We start from the raw sequence: 24,199 nt of genomic DNA, 5'->3' as shown, positions 1-24,199 counted from the left end.
CACAGGGGTGTCGGCCCTGAGCCTCTGTGGCAGGTGGGAGACGGAACGCCCTGTTTTCAGCCCCCACCAAATGTACACAGCAAACACTGACGGGGGTTACTTCAGCACAGGAATTCTAGTGACTTCCTTTACAGCTTTCTTCCTTACCCCTTTCCATTGTGTGAAACCCAGCGAAGACGACGCTTGTACCATCGGGAGAAGCAGTGGCCAAACTACCCCTTGCACCGTGAAGGCGACACCTGGCCACTGGTCCTCACGTTGGGCTCTGATACCCACTTTGCTTTCGTCACAACACTGGATACAGCGGGCAACGCCACGCGAGCACAGCCAGCAAGGAGCACGGCACTGAGGCCGCGGAAACCAAGTTCCCACCGCGGCCACCCCTGCTGCCCTGGGCCCGTGACCCCCTCTGCACGTGGCTCTCCTTATCTGTCCGGGGCAATGGGGGGACTCAGAACCCACCGCCGTGCCCGCTTCTCCATTTCCAGAGACCTCAGAACTCACCGGATAACGGCGGGGGCGGGGGTGGTGCTACGTGGCCCCCAAACCACGCTCCCCCAAGGCAGCAGGTGCACGCCCACCGACAAGCTTCCCCCGCAAACAGGAGAGACCTAAGGCCAGCCCAGCAGGGGCTCCCGCCGGCTCAAGCTTTCCAGGGCTGCGGTTGGCACTGATGGCGCCCCCTGCTGGCCAGTGGTCATTAGTTTAATGAAAGACTCTTAAAAACATAAAATCTCAACCAACAAAACTACACAGAGTGGCCCGGGACGGCACCTCCTCACAGGAAGAGCGCCCACGCCAGCAATTAGGAACACAGTGTGTGCGGCTGGGAGCCTAAGCCTGCAATTGACTTTAATTTGCTAAACGCTCGCTGTCCGTCATGACCACACACATACAACACTAATTTAAGCCAGTGGTTTGCAACTGTGCCTCCAAGGAGAGCCGCGCGACTTCATGAGAAGGAGTGGAGACCTCTGCACTTCTCACCTGTCTGGGGCTCCTGCCTGCAGGAGGCCTAACTGTCTCATAGGAGCTAAGATTCTTTTTGCTACAAAAGAGAGGACTTGGGGGCAGGCGTTGTGGCGGAGCAGGCTAAGCCTCTGCCTGTGATGCCAGCTTCCCATAGGGGTGCCGGTTCAAATCCCAGCTGCTCCACTTCCTATCCAGCTACCTGCTAATGCACCTGGGAAAGCAGTGGACCATGATCCAAGTGCTTGGGCCCCTGAACTCATGTAGGAGACCTGCATGAAGCTTCTGGCTTCTAGTTTCAGCCTGGCCCAGCCCCAGCCACTGTAGCCACTTGGAGAGTAAACCAGCTGATGGAAGATTTCTGTCCCCCAACTCCCCAACCTGTAACTGTGCCTTTCAAATAAAGATAATTTTTTTTTTTTTTAAGTAACTTGAGGCTGGTGCTGTGGTGGAGTGAGTAAAGCCATTGCCTCCAGTGCCAGCATCTCATATAGGTGCTGCTTCAAGTCTTGGCTGCTCCACCTCCTATCCGGCTCCCTACTGTGGTCTGGGAAAGCAGTAGAAGATGGCCCACGTCCTTGGGCCCCTGCACCTGTGTGGAGGATCTGGGAAACAGTAGAAGATGGCCCAGGTCCTTGGGCCCCTGCACCTGTGTGGGGGACCCGGAGGAAGCTTCTGGCTCCTGGCTTCAGATCGGTACAGCTCTGGCCATTGTGGCCATCTGGGGAGTGAACCAGTGGATGGAAGCTCGCTCGCTCCCTCTTTTGCTCTCTCTGCCTCTGCCTCTCCGTAACTCTACCTTTCAAAGAAACAAATAAATCTTTTTTTTTTTTTTTTAAGATTTATTTACTTGATTTGAAAGGCAGAGTTACAGAGAGAGAGAAAGAGAGATCTTCCATCCGCTGGTTCACTACCCCCAGATGGCAGTAACAGCTGGAGCTGCGCTGATCCAAAGCCAGGAGCCAGGAGCTTCCTCCAGGTCTCCCATGTGGGTGCAGGGGCCCAAGTATTTGGGCCATCTTCTGCTGCCTTCCCAGGCATGCCAGCAGGGAGCTAGATAGGAAGTAGAGCAGCCAGTGCCCATATTGGATGCCAGCACTGCAGGCGATGGCTTTACCAGCCACACCACAAGCACCGGCCCCAAATAAATAAATCTTAGGGAAAAAAAAAAAGTAACAGGGTGGAAGTTTGGTGCAGTGGTTAAAAGGCCACTTGGGTGCCTGCATCCCTACTGGAGTGCCTGGGTTGGACTCCCAGCTCTGCTCCGGCTTCTAGCTTCCTGCTAACGTGCACCCTGGGAGGTAGCAGGTATTGGCTCAAGTAGCTGGGTCTCTGTCACTCACCCAGCTCCTGGCCTCAGCTGGGTCCAACTCCTCCCCAGCTTTGTAGGCATTTAGGGATTGAATTAGCGGATGGGAGTTTTCTGTGTCTCAGCCTTGCAAATTCATTAACGATCCAAGGAGAAGTACCCGAGGTAACCCGATGTGAACCGGGGCTCTGTCTCCTGGTCCCCTCCCACTGCGTTCTGAAGAATGGATGCTTGTCCCACCCATGAGTCACAAACAGAAGCCACTGAGATCCACAGCTCAGTGTGAAAGGTGTGTCTCTGATGCTCCCACGTGGGGACCTTGTCCTTCCAGGGGGCAAGGATAAAGCTATTCCCAGAAAAAGCTCTCAGGAGAAATCAATGGATGAGGGCGACCACTGGCTCCTGGGTGGACCTCTAGGAAAATCCAAATATTAATGCCATCCGTTTCGCAGGAAACACAGCCTCAGAAATCTCCCGTATTTACAAGCAAAAGCAAAAACGGGGCCGAGGGGAACTTGACCGGCCGGGGAAGCTGCAGCCCGAGAGGAAGTGATAGACAAGGCTCCCGATTCACTATTCTTCCCCAGAGAGCGCGCCTGGGACACAGAGCCCATTCTGCAGGGTCCCGCGCGATGATGCTGCCAGCGGCCCGGCCGGATTCAGCGCCTCCGCGCGGCTGACGTTACCTTCAGGGCTCCACAGAGCTCCACCGTGTCCGCGTCATCTACCACAGTGATCCGGAAGTTCGGGGTCTGCAGGAGCTCTTTGAAGAGGAGGCCGTTCTCCATGACTTTGCTGCCTGTAGACAGGTCGGAGGAAAGCAGTTTAACAACCGCCGCTCATCTCAGCTGTCCCATGGCCTCCGGCTGGAGAAGGGATACGCGTTTGTTGTGGGAAAGGTGGTAAATTCATGGGAGCAGAAACAGAAGGAGAAATGCTCCTGAAATCTCCCCAGGGGTGATCAGCTGCAACCCGACACGGGTCTTTAACTTGCTGAATATGAATGGTTCTTCTCAAACACGGGGAAGCGTGGCTATGTGGTTTCACCGAGTGCCTTCCCTAAATGTAAGGGGTCGCAAATGCACTCGGGGAGTCCTTGTGTGGGGGTGGGACTTGACCCAGTGGTCACGATGCCCGCATCCCACATGGGAGCGCCTGGGTCCCCAGCTCTGGCTCCTGACTCCACTCTCCTGCCAATGAAGCCCCTGGGAGGCGGCAGGCGGTGGCTCACGTGACTGGGGTCCTGCCACCCACGGGGGACACCAGGATTTCATTCCCAGCTCCAGACTTTGGCCTCTCTGGCCACTGTGGGCATTTGGGGAGTGAACCAGCAGAGAGAAGCGCACTCTCTCTCCCAAATACAGTAGAAATTAAGCGATGAATTTATTTTGGCGAGCACTGGGCCCCGCAGTTAAGAGGCCACTCGGATGCGTCTACTCCCTATTGAACCGCCTGGGCTTGATCCCAGCCCTGCTCCCGATTCCAGGAGACGCGCATCCTGGGAGGCAGCAGTGACACCTCAAGCGCTCGGGTCCCCGCCACCCACGCGGGAGACCTGCACGGAGTTATGGGCCTCCAGCTTTGCCCTGGCCCAGCCTTGCCCGTGATGCGAGCGCTGATGTTTCTGCATGTTTATAATTTTTGTGTGGTTTCAGAGATCTCCGATTAAAAAAAAAAAAAAAAAGAACAAACAAAAATAAAAGCCGCCCTTATGTGTGGTGTGTGGTGTGTCCTGGCTGCTGCTGGGGTGCAGGGGGAGGCAACCATTTGCCCTCCTTAGCCGGGCTCTGAGCACCAGGGTGGCAATGGACTCACCGTGGGGCCGGGCTGCCAGGCCGACGTCTCCACGCCAGGGCGGCACAAAGCGCCCGGAGCACCCGGCACCTGGAGGCAGGAGGGCCGCTCTTCCCAAGCTTGTCAGCACCTAGCCGTCACCCGGCAGCTCCAAAGACACCGCGCCCAGGCCGCACCTCAGCCCAGCTAAGCCACAGTCTGCCCGGGGCAGGCTTGGATACCGGCTGCAGCTCCCAGGCGGCTGCAACAGGCACCCAGTGCTGCAGACTCCGATTGAACCTCCTCTCGCTCAGCTTCCTGGTGAGGAGGAACGCTGCTGCACGCTCAGGCCCGCGTGACGTTCAGTAAGACTCGGAAGTGCAAACGGTCTCCAGCCGTAGGCAGTACTCAAGACCGTGCGTGATTATGATGGAGTCGGCTCACGTCGGCCTGCGTGTGAGTTTTCCCTTGACAGACAGGGGAGCGCAGGCCCAGAGAGGTTTGCCAACCTGCCCACGGTCACACAGCTAGGACACAGCCCAGATTCTAACCCACGTACTACCCTGGCTCTGTGCTAGGCACCTGTTAGGGGTGGGAGGAGAGAAGATAAACAAGCAAAGCCCAAACCCACACACAGCATAATGAGAGCTAACGCTTCCAGTGCAGAGAGACGCGTGACCTGGGTGGGTGCTGTGGCGAGCAGGTTGAACGGCCACTTAGGATGCCTGCGTCCCGTATCAGGGTGTTGGTTTGAGCCCCAGGTCCACGCCTCTGTTAATGCACCTGGAATGCAGTGGATGACCGCCCAAGTGCCTGGGCCCTTGCCCCCCAGGGAGACCCAGAAGGAGTTCCTGGTTTTAGCTTTGGCCTGGCCCAGCCCAGCTATTATGGCTATTTGGAGACTGAGCCGGCATAGGGAAGATAGCTCTTTCTCTATTTCTCCCTTTCTCTTTGTCATTCAGCCTTTCAAATAAAATGCAGAAATCGTTTTTGAAAAATATGACTCATGGGGCCTGCACTGTGGCACAGCCTGCAGTGCTGGCATCCCACATGGGTGCCAGTGTGAGTCCCGGCTGCTCCACTTCCAATCTGGCTCTCTGCGAATGCACCTGGAAAGCAGCAGAAGTTGGCCCAAGTGCCTGGGCCCCAGCACCCACGTGGGAGACCCAGAAGCAGCTCCTGGCTTCGGCCTGGCACAGCCCTGGCCATTGTGGCCATCTGGGGAGTAAACCAGCAGATGGAAGATTTCTCCTTCTAGCTCTCTTTCTCTCTCCATAACTCTGTCTTTAAATAAATCAATCATTGGGGAAAAAAAAAAAAAAGTCCGACTGCTAAGATTACACCCATACCATCAAGTATTCACCCCATCCTCTATCAGAGTGACGGGGTTCAATTCCTGGCTCTGGCTCCCAATTGCAGCTCCCTGCTAATGCAGACCCAGGGAGGCAGTGGCAATGGCTCACATGACTAGGTTCCTGCCGCCCTCGTGGGAGACCTGCCCTAAGTTCCCAGCCCCCGTCTTCAGCCTGAGTCAGTGTAGCTGCTGCAGGTGTTTGGAGAGAGAATTAGCAGGTGGGAGCTGCTTTCTGAATTAAAAAAAAAAAAAAATACTCAGAAGTGACACAGTGTTGGGGCCTGCAGCACCAGCATCCCATATGGGTGCCAGTTTGAGTCCTGGCTGCTCCACTTCCAATCCAGTTCCCTGCTATGGCCTGGGAAAGCAGCGGAAGATGGGCCAAGTGCTTGGGCCCCTGCACCCTCGTGGGAGACCTGGAAGAAGCTCCTGGCTCTTGGTTTTGGATCACCTCAGCTCTGGCTGCTGTGGCCATGTGGGGAGTGAACCAGCGGATGGAAGACACCTCTCTCTCTCTCTCTCTCTCTCTCTCTGGCTCTACCTCTCTCTTTGACTCTTTCAAATAAATAAAATAATTCTTGAAAATAGATTTATTCTTATTTATTTGAACGATAGATTTACAGAAAGAGGTAGAGCCAGAGAGAGAGAGAGAGAGAGGTCTTCCATCTGCTTTTTAGTCCCCAAATGGCCGCAATGGCTGGAACTGAGCTGATCGAAGCCAGGAGCCAGGAGCTTCTTCCAGGTCTCCCACGAAGGTGCAAGGGCCCAAGCACTTGGCCATCTTCCACTGCTTTCCCAGGCCATAAGCAGAGAGCTGGATTGGAAGTGGAGCATCCAGGATTAGAACCAGTGCCCATATGGCTTCAGACTGGGGCATTAACCTGAGCGCCACAGCACCAGCCCCAACTGTGCCTTTTCAGAAGTATGACTTCTAAAGAAGGATGATGAAGTGCTAACCTTAGTATCACTACCAGCCATAAGCAATGATGTGGCAGGGGCCCAGGCCACCTGTACAGAACAGGGAAGGCCCAACAGCCATGCGGCAGAGTTCCCAAAACCACCATGAACCAGGGACAGGACAACCCCCTCTCTGTCTTACCAGTTTTAGAGATAATCTAACTAGTCAACAAATGTGCTTAAAAACCTCTGTGTTCATTAGATGTCCCGCAAGGGGCCCAGGTAGCCTAGACTCGGCACTGAGCCAAACACCTTTGAATCCAGTCTGATTCTGCGGCCCCAGGAAGGAAGGGCGCTCTCGCCACAAGGGGGAGCTGTGGCTCACCATGACTGTATTAAAAAAAAAAAATACTAGTGCGTTCTATGCTGCTTTTCTTCTAGAGAAAACTCAAGTGAGCCAAGATTCCTGAATCCACCATAATTAAAAACGAGCTGCGACTGGGCAGTGAGCCAGCAGAAGGGGACTCTGCCTGCCTGCCTCTCTGTGTGGCCATCAGCATCGCAAATAAATCTTGAAAATTTAAAATGCAATCGGGAAATGTAATAAGAAGTCCTGAGTTCAGGGTGTTGGGGGAGCAGTCTGGCCCCTATCAGCACCACTCAGAAAACAGTGCCCAAGAGCGTGCGCGGCTTTGGGCTTCGACCCGAGAGCACAGACAGAGGGACTTCCACGTGACTCCTCGCAGAGGGAGAGACTGGGACCACACACCACCCCGGAGCCATGGTCTGCTCTCCGGGCTCATCCTCTCCCCTGAAAGTCATCCACTCCCACTCCCCCCCCCCCCCCCCCCGTGAAGAGGGCCCTTCAGCCTCACCACGGGGCCCTCCGTGAGCTCCAGGCTCTGCCCCGCTCCTGGCACATCAGGACACTCGGGCGCTTTTCCTCCCGGCCACCTGCTGCCCGCTGGTTCAGACTCAGTTCCCAGCCCACACAGGGGGAGTTTGAGCTCCCCTGGCTTTTTTTTTTTTTTTTTTTTTTTTTTTTTTTTTTGACAGAGTTAGTGAGAGAGAGAGAGGGACAGAGAGAAAGGTCTTCCTTCCGTTGGTTCACCTCCCAAATGGCCGCTACGGCTGGCGCTGCACCGATCCGAAGCCAGGAGCCAGGTGCTTCCTCCTGGTCTCCCATGGGGTGCAGGGCCCAAGGACCTGGGCCATCCTCCACTGCACTCCTGGGCCACAGCAGAGAGCTGGCCTGGAAGAAGGGCAACTGGGACAGAATCTGGCGCCCATATGGGATGCCGGCACCACAGGCGGAGGATTAACCAAGTGAACCACGGCAGCGTTTTGTTTTTTTTTTTTTTTTTTTTTGTAAATATTTATTTATTTATTTGAAAGTCAGAGCTACAGAGAGGGAGAGACAGAAAGAGGTCTTCCACCCCCTGGTTCACTTCCCAGCTTGGCTGTGGCCGGGCCAGGCTGAGCTTCGTCCAGGTCTCCCATGTGGGTGCAGGGGCCAAGCACTTGGGCCTCTGCTGCTTTCTCAGGTGCATTAGCAGGGAGCTGGATCGGAAGTGGAGCAGCCGGGACATGAACTGGTACCCGAATGGGATGCTGGCATCACAGGCAGTGGCTGTAGCCGCTACACCACCCCTTCCCTGAACCTCTTTATATTATTTGTGGTACCACTCCTCCCCAAAAATACTACCTCTCAAAAAAAAGTATTCAAATATATGGAATTGCTAATATGATACTATGCAGCCATGAAAACGTAAGTAGACCACTTGGAAAGTTGTTACATAGTAAGTAAATAAAGCAATTATAAAAGGGCATATGGGTTACTACATACATAATAGTTTATGTAAATTGAAAAATAGGATAAGTAGCAAGGTAATGAAAATTAAAACTAAAACCTGTTTTTCTTTGATTATCTGCATTTTCCTTGACAATGAGGTAAAATCCCTGTGCCTTTTTTTTTTTTTTAAGATTTATTTATTTATTTGAAAGGCAGAGTTACAGAGAGGCAGAGGCAGAGAGAGAGAAAGGTCTTCCATCTGCTGGTTCACCCCTCAAATGGCCACAACATCTGGAGCTGGGCTGATCTGAAGCCAGGAGCCTGGAGGTTTTCCGGGTCTCCCACGTGGGTGCAGGGGCCCAAGCACTTGGCCATCTTCTACTGCCTTCCCAGACCACCAGCAGAGAGGTGCATCAGAAGTGGAGCAGTTGGGTCTCAAACCGGTGTCCGTATAGGATGCCGGCACTGTAGGCTTTGGCTTTACCCTCTGTGCCACAGCACCAGCCCCAATGCGTATGTGTGTGTGTGTTTTAAATATCTATTTATTTATTTGAAAGACAGAGAAAGGGAAGAGGGAGGGAGAGAGAAAGAGAGAGGGAGAGAAATTTTTCCACTGGCTGGTTCACTCCCCAAAAGGCAGCAATGGCAGGTCTGGGCCAGGCTGAAGCCAGGAGCCAGGAGCTTCATCCGGGTCTCGCACACGGGTGCAGGGCCCCAAGCACTTGGGCCATCTTCCACTGCTTTCCCAGGTTCATTAGCAGGGAGCTGGATTGGAAGTGGAGCAGCCAGGACTCGAACCAGGAGCCATATGGGATGCTGGCATAGGCAGCGGCTTAACCCACTGTGCCACCACAAAGGGGAAGAGTGCACAAAGCTAAAACGCCCTCTGTACGGGTGCACGTAAGAACCTGGAGTGACAATTTCCCGTGCATTCCCTTTCTCAGGGACTGCCTGTCCCAGAACTGTCAAGAAGAAAGGACTCACATTGTTAAAGCACAAGTAAGTTCAACAAGCTTTTCAAAACATCTGAAAGTCCTACTCTTGGGGCCAGCGCTGTGGCACAGTGGGTTAAGCCTCCGCCTGTAGCACCGGCATCCCACGTGGGCACTGGTTCGAGTCCTGGTGCTCTACTTCTGATCCAGCTCTCCGCTGTGGCCTAGGAAAGCAGCTGAAGACGGCCCAAGTGCTTGGGCCCCCGCATCCACATGGGAGACCTGGAGGAAGCCTCTGGTCCTGGCTTCGGATCAGCCCAGCTCTAGCAGTTGCAGCCATCTGAGGAGTGAACCTCTCTCTCTCTGTGTCTCTCCCTCTCTTGTCTGTAACTCTGCCTTTCAAATAAATAAATACACCTTAAATAAAAGAAACATAGAAAGAGCTGACTGTATCAGCAAACAGCAGACTCCAACTCGGGCCCCGCTGCTCCATGGGGGTGGCTGCAGGGCGGGGAGAAGCCCCCACGGGGACACACCGGGGGCCCCGGCAGGCTTACCGATGGTGGTCTCGCAGAACTTCTCCGCGGCCACCTCGCTAGCGATGTTGGCTCCCATCAGCACGCTGATGTCAATGCCCATCTTCTCTCGGATGATGTCGGAGATGAGTTTCAGCCCCTCGGGGCCCTCGTCTATGCCCTGTGACCGTGGGGAGACGTTAGAGGGGAGCCACGGGGTCCTTGCTCCACGAGTAATCTAGATTCAGACGCCCAGTGGCACATACAGCTTGCGACACATCTCTTAGCTACCAGAGTGACCGCATACGTGGTATACAAGCTCTTTAAAGAGTAATCAGGCAAGCAGAACAAAACGAAGCCGGCACTCAGACTAAGGAGGGAACCTGGGGCTGGGCGCTGTAGTGCAGCAGGCTGAGCCCTGGCTTGCGAGGCCGGCATCCCATAGCAGAGTGCTTGGCACCGAGTCCTGCCTCTGCGTCCGATCCAGCTTCCTGCTCACGTGCCTGGGGGCAGCAGACGATGGCCCAAGTGTTTGGGTTCCTGCCGCCCACTTGGGAGATCGGGATGGAGCTTCTGGCCCCTGGCTTCAGCCTGGCCCAGCCCAGACTGTTGGAGGTATTTAGGGAATGAACCAGTGGACAGAAGACCTCTCCCCCTGCCCCCTACCCCTATTTTTCTGCCTTTCAGATTGATACATCTTTAAACAAGAAAGAAACAAGAAACGGAACATGACTGACAGCGTCTCTCTCCAGCTCCCTCCTCCTCCCCCCATTCTTGCCTGCTCCCCAGAGTGAACCCCGTCCTGGGCGCCATATGCACTCCTCCCTGGCTTTTCTCTCCACGCCTTAAAGATTTATTTATTCATTTGCTCGAAGGGCAGAAAGAGAGGGAGAGACTTAGAGCTTCCATCCACTGGTTCACCCCCCCAGATGGCCACAACAGCCAGGGCTGGGCTACGCTGAAGCCAGGAGCCAGGAGAGCCATCCTGGGCCTGCACGTGGGTGGCAGGGGCCCAAGCACCGGTGAAGTGGAGCAGCTGGGACTCAGACCAGCACTGGGATATGGGGCGCCGGTGTTGCACGCGGCGGCTTAGCCCGCTGCACCCCAAGCCAGCCGCTCCCTTGCTGTTCCCGACTGTCCCGCTACTTCCTGGTTTTGGTGGAAGGCTCTGGGTGGCAGTGTACCATTCTTCCCTGGTGCGGTACTCTGCGACATTTCTGCTCTAGAGACGCGTGCCGGGGCTGTGTGAGCGCCCTGCTCCAGCCCGGGTCCCTGCCGCACAGCAGGTGGGCACCAACTCGCTGGGCCGCCGGGTGCATGCGGGTCGCTGCAGTCTGCTTCCGCAGTCCCCATCTCTGCACACCCTGGAACACTCTTTGAAGACACACCCGCTCTCTCCACCTGGCTGCTTGGTGAAACTCTCAGATTCATTTCTGGGAGCTGCATATGCATCGAACAGAACCCGCAAGACTGCCCAGGGAGCCAATGAGGCTCATTTGTGATAAACACACACACTGCGCTGTTAACTCAATCAGGCCGAGCCGCCGCGCAGGTCTAAGGATGACGGCCACTTCCGATTGGCCACGGCGCCCGGAGCCACCTGACGCGGCTGTACCCAGATGAGACCGCGCCCTCCGGCGACCGCAGAGTCACACAAGCTGGGACTCCAGACGCAGCCCACGTGCGAGTGGAGAAGACGCCCGTTCCGGACGCAGTTAGCGGTGAGCCGGCCCGGGACGCCAGGTTAAAAAGCCCCCGCTGTGGGGAGCAGACCTGGAGTGGGCACCCCGGTGGCCAGCTCCCCGGCTGGAGCCCCTCCGAGCAGCCGCGGGAAGCAGCCCTGCTCCTAAATCTGAGCGCTGCTCGGGTGTGCGCCCGGCGAGTTTTCACTTCCGCCCAGGCACCTTTCAAAGCCCAGGAGAAACCCAACGCGGCCACCCCCCCGCCCATCACCTTGATGAGCGTGATTCCCAGCGCTTTCTTGGGCACCCGCCCGGTGATCTCGTCGCAGATGCGGTGGATGAACTGGTGGGGAATGACGAACACCAGCAAGTCTGCGTCCTGCACGGCCTCGCCGAGGTTGGCCACGGCGACCTGCAAAGGCAAGGCACGGCCGAGGTGACCCGGGCTGCGGTGCCAGGACTCACGCCCTCGTCCCTGCAAGTAGGGGTGGGGGGCGCTCCTGTCATGTGCTGCCTAGCACAAGGGCCCCCACGTTTCCTTTCCAAAGTGACTGCTTGGGGCAGGCGCTGTGGCACGTGGGTGGAGTCACGACGGCAGCCCCCCCATCCCCTATCTGAGTGCTGGTTCGAGTCTCAGCTGCTCCGCCCTTGACTCAGCTCCCTGCTAATGCACGTAGAAGGCAGGAGATGGCCCAAGGACTGCATCCCTGCCACCCACAGGGGAGACCCAGAGGAAGCTCCAGGCTTCTGCCTCCAGCCTCCTGGCCCAGTCCCAGCCGATGCCGCCACTTGGAGGGGGAGTGAACCAGCTGATGGAAACGCGTCCTCCCTCTCTCTCTCACTCTCTCTTCCTCTCTCTGTCACGCTGCCTTTCAAATAAATAAAATCAATTGTATAAAAAAAAAAAAAGAAAAGAAAAGCAGTTGCTTGCATTTTAACTATGTAATTTGGGTGGACTTGGCCCCTTCCCTACTCCAGGGAGGGTCAGACACATCAGCCCGCATAGTCCACGAGGACCCAGCAGATGTCTGCTGGGAATTCTGGGGAACAGGAACTTCCTTCCTCTTCTGCAATAGCTACAAGTCTTTCTGGGAACAGCGTGGGATGACAGTGTGAAGTCTGGAACTGCTGCAGCCATTTTACACATATGAGGAGAGACCCTACGCCACAGTGCTCCCATGTGGACGAAGCCAGCTTTGTGGAAGGCAGAACAGAGAAACAGACGAAAACAGCCTTCTGCTACCATTTCAGCCACTGCAGCTGACACCAGCTCCGGGCCTTTGTGTTACAGGAACCCAACACTCTCCAGTGTAGTGCCAGCACACGAGGATCCATTACCGCTGCTGGGCCCGGGGAACTGTACCTTCGAGGGAATTCTCTCTGACCATCTCCTGGCCTCCTGTCTCTCACCCCTCATTCTCCCTCAAAGCAAGCTATGGAAAACAGACTTCTCTTTTCCTATGGCAGGCCACAAAGCCAGCCACAAAACCTACAGATGGGCCGGCGCCGTGGCTCACTAGGCTAATCCTCCACCTTGCGGCGCTGGCACACCGGGTTCTAGTCCCGGTCGGGGCGCCGGATTCTGTCCCGGTTGCCCCTCTTCCAGGCCAGCTCTCTGCTGTGGCCAGGGAGTACAGTGGAGGATGGCCCAAGTGCTTGGGCCCTGCACCCCATGGGAGACCAGGAGAAGCACCTGGATCCTGCCATCGGATCAGCGCGGTGCGCCAGCCGCGGCGGCCATTGGAGGGTGAACCAATGGCAAAGGAAGACCTTTCTCTCTGTCTCTCTCTCTCACTGTCCACTCTGCCTGTCCAAAAAAAAAAAAAAAAAAAAAAACCTACAGACATCACTCCAGTCTCCCCCTGACGTCACTCCAGTCTCCCCCTGCCTTTCTCTCCCAGGTTTGACCACAGAGAAGCTCTCTGGCCCACCTTGTCTGAGTAGATCTTCAGACCCCCATTTCGGAAGGGGTCCTGTGCTGAGCCCGGGGGGAAGGATCCCCGCAGACCGGTGCCACCCCCCCACCCAGCCCGCCAATGTCACATCAGAGCCTCTTCACCTGCTCCCACGGCCATGGCTGCCCACGTTTCACCCAACCCGAGCCCAGGAAGGTTAGGCACAGCCGTCCTGGCTCCGTGGGTCTTCAGAGGGAAGGCCCCCGCGGCACACGAAGCTGTGTCAGCCATGACGCCTGACGATGGTAAGAACGGGCTCGCTGCTTTGACTCGGGCCTCTGGAGACTCCACCCCTCCAACGAGGCAGCTCCTCATTCTACTCCACAAACCTCTCCGTGCCCACCACAAGCGCCCTGCGCGTCTCCCGTGGACAGAGCTCATCAGCCTCTCGTGCACTCGCCTGGGGTCCCCTGCCCTTGGCCTTGAGAAGCACCAGACCCGCACCCCCTCAGCTATGAGCCTCATCTAGGCAGCCTGAACTTTTTTTTCTGTTCTAATAAAGATTTATTTTATTTTTTGAAAGGCAGAGTTATAGAGGCAGAGGCAGAGAAGAGAGGGGAGTCTTCCATCCGCTGGTCCACTCCCCAAAGGCCTCAATGACCAGGGCTGGGCCAGGCTGAAGCCAGGAGCCAGGAGCTTCCTCTGGGTCTTCCACATGGGTGCAAAGACCCAAGCACTTGGGCCACCTTCTGCTGCTTTCCCAGGTGCATTAGCAGGGAGCTGGATGGGAAATGGAGCAACCAGGACTTGAACTGGCATCCACACGGGATGCTGGCTCTGTAGGGAGCACCCTAACCTGTTGGGCCACAGCGCTGGCCCGGGGAGCCTGAATTTCAATCAATACCTTTCCAGGTCTCCAGCCCTGCTGTTCCTTGTCTCCCCTGCTCACCTCCACCACGGCCCTATGTCCCCTCTTCCTCCTTCCCAGGGCATTTTCAACAGAGTAAAATGAAGACATCAGAATCAAAGGTAGATGGTGCAGGTCTGAAGGTCTGCGGTTCACATTGGCAAGGACCAGCTGTGCGACCTGTGGCAGGTGACGTCGCTGACGTCAGTCACCCACACACAGAGGGGGGATACGAGCCGCATTTCCTATCTGGCTACTTCCCAGAACGCTTTCAAACCAAGTAGCATGAACGAGAATGTTTTGAAACTACAAAGACCCCATGTCTTTTGTTTAAAAAGGAAGGGGCTGGCTGGTCAGGATTTCTTCGTGTCTCTTACATTTCCTTATAAAAATAAAGGGGCCGGGGCTGTGGCACAGTGGGTTAAAGCCCCGGTCTGCAGCGCCAGCATCTCATATGGGCACTGGTTCGAGTTCTAGCTGTTCTACTTCTGATCCCGCTCCCTGCTAATGCACCTGGGAAAGCAGCAGAAGATGGCCCAAGGGCTTGGGCTCAGGCACCCACCGTGGGAGACCCGGGAGAAGCTCCTGGCTCCTGGCTTTGGATCAGTGCAGCTCCGGCTGTTGTGGCCAACTGGGGAGTGAACCAGCAGATGGAAGACTTTCTCTCTCTCTCTTTCTCCCTCTGCTCTCTGTAATTCTGCCTTTTAAATAAATAAATAAATCTTAAAAAAAAAAAATCAAAGAAGAGCCTGCAGGTGGTGGGACTGCTCTGGGTCTCCATCACTGAGGGCCAGCGGTGGCTGAGGAGGTCCTTCTGTTCTCACGGGTGGGTCACTTAGGGGTTAGTCCACGGGTGCGATGTATAGCACGTGGCCTTCACACATCCGGCCTCTTAAGTTGTGGGAGTGGGCATTTGGCCTAGAGGCTCAGACACCCCCCAACCCACACTCTCCGAGTACGTAGGTTCAACCCTGGCTCTGCCTCCTGACTCCCTAGGAAGCAGTGGGGATGCTCAGGTGGTCGGGCTCCTCCCACCCACGGGGAGACCTGGGCTGAGCTCCTGGCTGCTAGCTTCAGCCCTGGCCCCGCCCAGCTCTCTCGGCATGTGGGGTGTGAACCAGCAGACGCGAGCTTTGTCTACCTGAATGTGACTGAATGGTACAGTGTGTGGATATCTTAGCAGAGCACTTTCTTGAAAAAGCTGGCAGAGCGTGGAAGACAAAGACGAGGGGTGGGGCAGGTGCTCCGCGCAGTGGGTGAGCTGCCACTTGGGACACCCGGCATCCTATGCTGGAGAGCTTGGGTTCAAGTCCCGACTTTGCTTCTCTTCCAGCTTCCTGCTAAAACCACCTGGGGGCAGCAGGGGATGGCTGCAGCTGGAGACAAGAACAGAAGGGCCTGGAGCCCGGGCCAGCTCTAAACACAGGCTCTGGGTCGTGAGCTGCACTCCAGGATGGACAATTCCAATCGCGGGGTAGCAGGATGTCACCAGCTTTCTCTCCACTCAAGCCTGGGAGACGTCACACGTTCAGAGTGGCCCGGCTTCCAGGGAGCACGTGAGGACACGGTGACATCATTGCTACAATGGCTTCTCTGTGGGAGGGGTCACATGATGAGTGCGGATGGGGGTAAGGGTCAGGTGGGGAGCAGCTGGGGTCCCCCCCGTCCTGTTAGATTCACAGTCTCAAGTCAGCACGTCACCAGACACACGTCATAAACAGCGATCTGCGTGGGGAGAGCTGCAGCAAGGCCCTCTGCTGGCCAGTCACAAGGCAACGATGATTACAAACCAGCCAGCTACGGGACCGGCGCTGGTGCAGTGGGTCCAGCTGCCCCCTGTGACTCCAGCATCCCACATGGGTGCAGGTTCAAGTCCCAGCTGCTCCACTTCTGATCCAGCTCCCTGCTAATGTACCTGGGAAAGCAGCAGAAGATGGCCCAAGTGCTTGAGCCCCTGCACCCACATGGGAGACCCGGAAGAAGCTCCTGGCTCCTGGCTTTAGCCTGACCCAGGCTTAGCTGATGCAGCCATTTGGGGAGGGAACCAGTGAATGGAAGACCTCTCTCTCTCTCCCCATCTCTCTCTGTAACCCTACCTTTCAAATAGATAAATATTTTTAAAAGAATTTTTAAATGCCTTCTCAAAATATACATATCGGCCGGAGCCGCAGCTTACTAGGCTAATCCTCCACCTGCGGCGCCGGCACACCGGGTTCTAGTCCTGGTCGGGGCGCTGGATTCTGCCCCGGTTGCTCCTCTTCCAGGTCAGCTCTCTGCTATGTCCCGGGAGTGCAGTGGAGGATGGCCCAGGTCCTTGGGCCCTGCACCCCATGGGAGACCAGGAGAAGCATCTAGCTCCTGGCTTCGGATCAGCGCGGTGTGCCGGCCACAGCGGCCATTTGGGAGGTGAACCAACAGAAGGAAGACCTTTCTCTCTGTCTCTCTCTCTCTCACTGTCTAACTCTACCTGTCCAAAAAAAAAATTTTTTTTTAAATGCCTTGATGTGGCATTCTCAAAATATACATATCAACATATCATTTTGTACAGCACAAATATATACATAGTTCACTTGTCAATTAAAAAAAGCTAGTCTCTTACCTCCAGATCCACACGAGTCAATTAATTTCTATATCTGATTCTTGTTTTAAAAATAGCAAGAGTATTACCTATCACTAGTTCAATTTTTATTTGTTTTTAAGATTTATTTATTTGAAAGGCAGAGTGTGAAACAAAGAGAGAGATCAATCTTCCTTCTACTGGTTCATGCCCCAAATTTCTGTAACAGTCAGGACTGGGCCTGGTTGAAGCCAGGAGCCAGGAACTCATCGAGGTCTCCCATGTGGGGAGCAGGGACCCAAGTATTGGGCCATCACCCGCTGCCTCCCAGGTGCGTGAGCAGGATCTGAAGTGTAGGTGAGACCGAATTCCAGGGGCTCTGGGGAGAGATGACGGTGTCTCAAGCAGAGGCTTAACCTGCCGCACAAGCCCCAGCCCTACTTGATTTTTTTTTTTTTTTTTAATTTGACAGGCAGAGTTAGACAGTGAGAGAAGAGAGAAAGAAAGGTCTTCCTTTTCCGTTGGTTCACCACCCAAATGGCTGCCACGGCCAGTGCTGTGCCAATCCGAAGCCAGGAGCCAGGTGCTTTCTCCTGGTCTCCCATGCGGGTACAGGGCCCAAGGACCTGGGCCATCCTCCACTGCCTTCCGGCGTCCATATGGGATGCCGGCGCCACAGACGGAGGATTAACCAAGTGAGCCATGGCACCGGCCCCCCTAATTGATTTTTTAAATGATTGAATGAGGTGTTTTTAAAAATCATTCAGAGTACAGTGCCTCGGCACACTAGGCTAATCCTCTGCCTGCGGCGCTGGCACACCGGGTTCTAGTCCCAGTTGGGGCACTGGATTCTGTCCCAGTTGCCCCTCTTCCAGGCCAGCTCTCTGCTGTGGCCCAGAAGTGCAGTGGAGGATGGCCCAAGTGCTTGGGCCCTGCACCCCATGGGAGACCAGGAGAAGCACCTGGCTCCTGGCTTTGCATCAGCGTGGTGCGCCGGCCACAGCGCGCCGGTCACAGCAGCCATTGGAGGGTGAACCAACGGTAAAGGAAGACCTTTCTCTCTGTCTGTCTCTTTCACTGTCCACTCTGCCTGTCAAAAAAAAAAAAAAATCATTCAGAAATAAGCACATTATTTTTATTTATTTAAGAGGTAGAGAAACAAAGAGATGGAGAAAGGGGTCCCATCTGCTGGTTCACTCTCCAAATGCCCACAACAGCTGAGGCTGTGCCAAGGCTAAAGCTAGGAGCCAGGCACTCAATCCAGGTCTCTCACATGGGTGGCAGGAACCCAACCACTTGAGCCATCACTCCTGCCTCCCAGGGTGAGCTTTGGGAAGTTGGAATTGGGAGCAGGAGCCTAGGACTGAACCCAGACATCCAAACGGGCTGTGGGCATCTTAACACTAGACCAAACGCCTACCCCTGAAATAGCATATTTTTGAAATTACTTTTTAAACTACTCTTGCTAAGCTAAGAGGTGTATGTGGGTCATCTTCTTTACTTCACAAAAACCCTAAAGTAAGGTTCAAGGGGCTGGCATTGTAGCATAGTAGGTAAAGCTGCTGCCTGTGTCGCCAGCATCCCATATGGACGCCGGTTCGAGTCCCGGCTGCTCCACTTCCGATCCAGCTCTCTGCTAATGACCTCGGAAAAGCAGCAGAGGACGGCCCAAGTGTTTGGGTTCCTACCACCCATGTAGGAGACCTGGATGAAGCTCCTGGCTCCTGGTCTTGGCCTGACCCAGCCCTGGTCATTGCAGTCATCGGGAGAGTGAACCAGCAAATGGAAGATCTCTCTCTCTGTAAATCTAACTTTCAAATAAATAAATAAATCTAAAAAAAAAAAAAAAAAAAGGCAAAGTACAAGTAAGAGCCCACCATACCACGGGTGAGCTGTAGTCCAGAGCCACTCAAGGAATATTCAAGCCCAAGCCAGATGGCTTCTCTGGTGAAAAACATTTTACTGAAATACAGTCTACATGCCAGGACATGCAGGTAAGTATACAGATAGATCACTCACAACCAACACTCACATTAAGAACAAAACATAACCAGCACCCCAAGGGTCTTCACTCGTCCCCTCTCCATTTATTTTCGTTTTATGTGTGCAATAAGAGTGTCCTGTCATTTATGAATCAGTGCGGCAATGTTTATAAATACATGCAAAATGATCTGACATCCACAATTTTTATACTCTCCCTGTATTTTCTTTTTTTCTTTCTTTCTTTTTTTTTTTTTTTGACAGGCAGAGTGGACAGTGAGAGAGACAGAGAGAAAGGTCATCCTTTGCCGTTGGTTCACCCTCCAATGGCCGCTGCGGCTGGTGCACTGCGCTGATCCGATGGCAGGAGCCAGGTGCTTCTCCTGGTCTCCCATGGGGTGCAGAGCCCAAGTAGTTGGACCATCCTCCACTGCACTCCCTGGCCACAGCAGAGAGCTGGCCTGGAAGAGGGGCAACCGGGACAGAATCCGGCGCCCCAACCGGGACTAGAACCCAGTGTGCCGGCGCCGCAGGCGTAGGATTAGCCTAGTGAGCCACGGCGCTGGCCGTCTCCCCGTATTTTCAACTAGAACAAATAAGTCTGTCTGGGTCTGGCTTATTTCACTTAGCACAGCGATCTCCCGGCACTGCAGACCCACTTAAGTGCTGTGCACATGCGCTTGAAGCATAAAGAGGAACACGCGTGTACCGCCCAGCAGCTGAGGAAGAGGCATTTCCAACACCCGCTGCCGCGTCCCGGGGAGGAGGCAGGCTGTGATTCTGAAGCACTGCTGTGAGTGGCGCCACCACCGTGGAAACCACAGTGTGAGGGGCCCTGCGACCCTGGGTTGCACTCCTGGGACGCGCGCAAGGTCGTTCCCAGCAGCGCCCTCTGTGACAGCACACGGCCAGCGTCAGCTCCAGAAAACGCGTCTGTGCGTGTTCACGAACCTGCAAGGCCGTGGACACCAGGTGGGTCCTGGGAGTAGACGCTCTCTCCTTTCTCTCCCTACTCGTCCACACGTGGGGACCTGGGCGGGCGGCGGAGCCAGGCTGAGTGGGGGTGGCTCTGGAATCCCTCACACTCCCCCTCTTCACAGCACAGCTCTAGCTGCCCACACTCACCTGGCAGACTCATTTTCCCAATAACCTTGAGAAGCGACGGTAGGAAACGCAAGGGGCTAGGTTCCGTGGGCGAACAAAGAGCCAGCAAGTGGGGCTGGCCTTGTGGTTTAGTGGGTTGAGCCACACTGCCTGCAATGCCAGCTTCCCATACGAGCACTGGTGCGAGTCCTGGCTGCTCTGCTTCTAATCCAGCTCCCTGCTAACGTGCCTGGGAAAGCAGCGCTGGGTGGTCCAAGATGAAGTCTCAGGATCCTGGCTTTGGCCTGGCCCAGCCCTGGCGGTTGAGGCCATTTGGGGAGTGAACCAGCAGATGGAAAAATCTCTCTCTCTCTAACTCTGCCTTCCAAATAAAATAAACACATCTTTTAAAAAAAATGAAGCCTTTAGTTTACAGAGGGAAGAAACAATCAATTCTGATAAAAACAAGAAAAGTGATGGGGCCGGCTTAGTAGGTTAAGCCTCTAGCATCCCATGTGGGTGCCGGTTCAAGTCCCGGCTGCTCTACTTCCCATCCAGCTCTCTGCTATGGCCTGGGAAAGCAGTGGAAGATGGCCCAAGTCCTTGGGCCCCTGCACCCGTGTGGCGGACCAGAAGAAGCTCCTGGCTCCTGGCTTCGTACTGGCACAGCTCCAGCCATTACCACCATTTGGGGAGTGAACAGCGGATAGAAGACCTCTCTCTCTGTCTCTCCCTGTCTGCTGTAACTCGACCTCTCAAATTAATAAATAAATATTAAAAGAAAAGAAAAGTGAAACTTAATTTTCTGCCCCAAAGCTGCGGCAGGACCAGCTGTTCCTTTTCCCCTCTCCGCAGGATTCCCGTGGCCTAACTTCCAAGTTCCCGACCCTAAGGGTCCAGCACCAAGAACAACTGTGGGGAAGGCCGGCTCACCCCGGCTCAGGGACACAGGGCGGGAGGCTGTCTTTGCCTTGGGGCAACAGAGTCTGCAGGCTCAGCAGGGAGCCGCCCAGGAAGCAGGCACACCTCTGCCCTGCATGACCTTGGGCAGGGCTGTCAAGGTCACTAGGGTCACTTGGGTTTCTCCAGCAAACAATCCTAATGGGAAAAGGAACAGGATCAACCAAAGAAGGATTCCAGGAGACAAAATGCACAGTGCTTAGCGCCGCGTCTGACACTGAACAACGCTGTGACCCCAGCACACAGGGCTGCAGAAAGCTGGGCTCTGCACCTCAAACCTCGCCACGTGCATTGGGTTACACGTCAGTCGCCCCTGCTCACCTCCCTCCAGCAGCCAAGTCCGTCTTTCTCCCGTTCCCATGCCTAGCACCTGACACTGAGTCTTGCATGCACGGCACATGCTCAGAAAGCATTGATGAGTAGACACAGGCAGCCAAGGGCACTTCGTTAGCAAGAGAGGTGACTTCTCAAGTTAACCACAGGAATCGGACAGCCGAAGACGTTGGCAGCGGACTGACAGAAAGCCACCGAGAGGCGAATCTGGCGACCAAGTTCTTAGTTCCACAAGGACAAGCGGCAGGCACCTCCCCCTGCCCCCGGCTTCACTCCCCACGCTTCTTCCTTGTCCTGCAAGCCAACAAGACGAGCCCAGGGAAGGGCATCTGTAACCCTCTCCCACGCGTACAAGCTTGAGTTTTCAAGTGTCAATGCCTCGCTTCCTCCTCGCTCCCTCTGGGAGTCAGGCCTGGACCCTGATTTTAATGACAGGCCAGAGCATTGGCCCAGGAGAACCATGGCGTCTCAGGAGCTACCTGCGGGGCTTGAACAGCCAAAGGCAAGGCTGTTAGTTCAGCTCCCATGCGGTCAACGCTCCCAACTCCAAGGAAGACACCATCATGGGCTGAAGTGCACCCCCACCAAGATTCAAATATCCAAGTCCTAACCTCAGTACCTTCGGGCGTCATTGTCTTTGGGGACCTGTGTCTTAAAAAGGTACAAGCGCCTGCCAGTGATGTCGGTCGGCACAGGCAGGCTCGGAGGCAAGGCCATGGGGAGACACAGCCGAGCTTACGCCAAGGGGAGCCGTATCAGAAGATGTCAACACCCCGATCTCGTATTGGAAGCCTCCGGAATTGTACAAAAATTAATTTCTGCTGTTGAAGCCAGCACGCCTGGGGCCTTGTGCCATGGGGCATTTTCAGAGTCAGGAAAATCCACCCAACAAGGGGAAGGGAGCAGGAGGAGAGGTGGGCAGCTCCCCCATTTTCAGATCCCGGAACCGCTCAGCAGAAGGAGCCCAACGCACTTGCGCCCCAGAGGCTTACCACGTTTTCCGGCAGCTTGTGACCGGGGAGATACTTGACATTTTCGTGGTCGTTATTGATGATGTCTGTCAGTTTCCTCCCATTAACGGTTTCTTCAAAGACCCACATCTTGACTGTGGAGGCAAACTTCTGAAGTTTCTTGACATTATTGCCAATGATTTTTGCAACAGCAGACCCCCTGGGAAAGCAATCGCGGAAAAGAAAAACATAAAACTCGGTTGGGCAGAAGAGTAAGAAGCATTTAAGCAGGATCCAGGAGATGCGTTGTGAACTTGATTCAAGCACGGGGCTTCACTCAACACGTGATGTGCGTCAGGCTTGAGCCTTCGGAAACGCCACCCCCTGTGGTCAGAAAAGCTCAGAACGCGTACAAGGTCTAAAGCACCACTCCCTGAAACATCAGGTTGAGATCCTACATCTGAAAACCCCAAATCCAACACGCTCCCAAATTCAGAATTTGGGAGACCTGGATGGAGTCCCAGGCTCCTCCTGGCTTTGTCCTGGACCAGCCCTGACCACTGTGGCCACTGGGGGAGTGAACCAACAGATGGAAAGTCTCTCTCTCCCTCTCTCTCTCTCTCCCTCTCCATCCCTCTCTCTGTCACTCTGCCTTTCAAATAAATAAGTCTTATTAAAAAATTATAAAAATCATTGTATAAAATTACCTTCAGGCTATGTGCATAAATAAGGTATATATGAAATATAAATGAACTCTGTGTTCAGACTGGGATCTCAGCCCCAAGACATCTCATTATACATATGGAAATATTCCAAAATCTGAAAGACTTTTGGTCCCGGGCATTTAGGAAGGGAGACATTCAAACTGTACTAAGAATTAGCCTATCTTGAGGAGAAAGTCACGGGCAGAAGAGAAAGCCACCCAAAGGCGTGAAGACGACACCAGGCTTTTCAAAGCCTCAATGGAAACAAGGCTATATTCTGAATTCATCGAGGAGGGCAATACGTAGCTATGGCAAAACACGTTGTGTTCAGATGAGCTGCAAGACCCAAGGTAGAATCCTAATGGAACGACAAGGACCTGAGTGGATGCCAGGAAGGGAGAAGGGAAGAGGGCTGCCCCCAGGTCTCCAAGTGGTTTGCATCCCTCCCCACCCTCTGCCCTTGTCCCCACACTCCCTTCTCCGCCACCTGGTAAGAGACATTGCCCATAGACTGCCCTACAGGGGAGGACATGAACTCCAGCCTGGTTAACACCAGTCCTGGGCAGCTATGATGCAGGCTCCAGAGGGGGGCTGGCCCAGGCACCTGTGCCTCCCCACAGAATCCGTTCATTGGGCGGCGGTGGACACCTGATGCCAGCTCAGCCAATCAGCCTCTGCCTCAGGACTTTGAACTTTGTTTCTTAGACAACTCTGCAGGTGTGAGGAGCAAATCACAGACCATGCTACTCAAGACAGTCCGGTGAGATGGAGTGGGTAGGGAGTGACCACAGGGAAGGGGCAGCCAAGCTGATGCAGAAGAACTTAGAGACACGGATCCCTACTCCCGGATGACCTCAGCTGTTCCAACCCAACGCCGGCTCGTTCCAGCATGGCAATCTTGGTGCTCTAACAACCAGGAAATGCAAAGAGTTCTATCATGCATTATAAGTATTCTTCCTCTCCTGAGTCGGAATTGATAAACTAAACCAGTGGCTCTCAATGTTGGCTGTCCACTAGAGTTACCTGGGAGATTTAAAAGAACCTGACTCCCAGGCCACACCCCAGGACAATGAGCCTGGCACCTCTACGGCGGCATCAGGCCATCTGTAATTTTTAATTTACATGAGAGGGAGAGAGACGGATACACAGGAGCAATCTCCCACACACTGGTTCACTCCTCAAACGCCGGTGATTGGCTGGAGCTGAGCTGAGGCTAAGGCAGGAACCAGGAACTCAATTATGGTCTCCCATATGGGTGGTAGGGACACGGCTACTTGAGCCATTAATACTATCTCCCAGGGTCTGCACAAGCAGGAAGCTGGAGTCCAGAGCCACAGGTGGAGGGGCTGGCGCTGTGGCGTAGCAGTTAAAGTTACCACCTGCAACACCGGCATCCTATATGGGTGCCGGTTCAAGTCCTGGCTGCTCCGTTTCTGATCCAGCTCCCTGCTAATGCACCTGGGAAAGCAGTGCAAGACGGCCCCAGTGCTTGGGCCCCTGCACCCACATGGGAGACTCGGAAGAAGCTCTTGGCCCCAGGCTTTGGCCTGGCCCTACTTGGCCATTCCAGCCATTTGGAGAGTGAATCAACAGATGGAAGACCTCTC

General features: G+C 54.7%; 1 protein-coding gene across 3 annotated transcripts in view; it reads right to left on the bottom strand.

Moving 5' to 3' along the window:
- GPD1L (glycerol-3-phosphate dehydrogenase 1 like) overlaps window positions 1–24,199 on the bottom strand; it is a 47,629-nt gene that overhangs the window by 9,737 nt on the left and 13,693 nt on the right. Inside the window, exons 2-5 of one of the 3 annotated variants that reach the window (XM_051858915.3) lie at window positions 21,931–22,108; window positions 11,495–11,635; window positions 9,584–9,722; window positions 2,965–3,077 (exon numbers count right to left, since the gene is read on the bottom strand). In XM_051858915.3, coding sequence (XP_051714875.1) covers window positions 2,965–3,077; window positions 9,584–9,722; window positions 11,495–11,635; window positions 21,931–22,108 — 571 coding nt within the window. The remainder of the gene's footprint in view (window positions 1–2,964; window positions 3,078–9,583; window positions 9,723–11,494; window positions 11,636–21,930; window positions 22,109–24,199) is intronic. The other 2 variants (XM_051858916.3, XM_051858917.3) reach the window with 2 other exon arrangements.

This window comes from Oryctolagus cuniculus, chromosome 4, assembly GCF_051225735.1.
Source record: "Oryctolagus cuniculus isolate XC-2025 breed Fujian yellow rabbit chromosome 4, ASM5122573v1, whole genome shotgun sequence".
Lineage (NCBI taxonomy): Eukaryota > Metazoa > Chordata > Mammalia > Lagomorpha > Leporidae > Oryctolagus > Oryctolagus cuniculus.
This window is presented reverse-complemented; position numbering and strand designations above follow the sequence as displayed.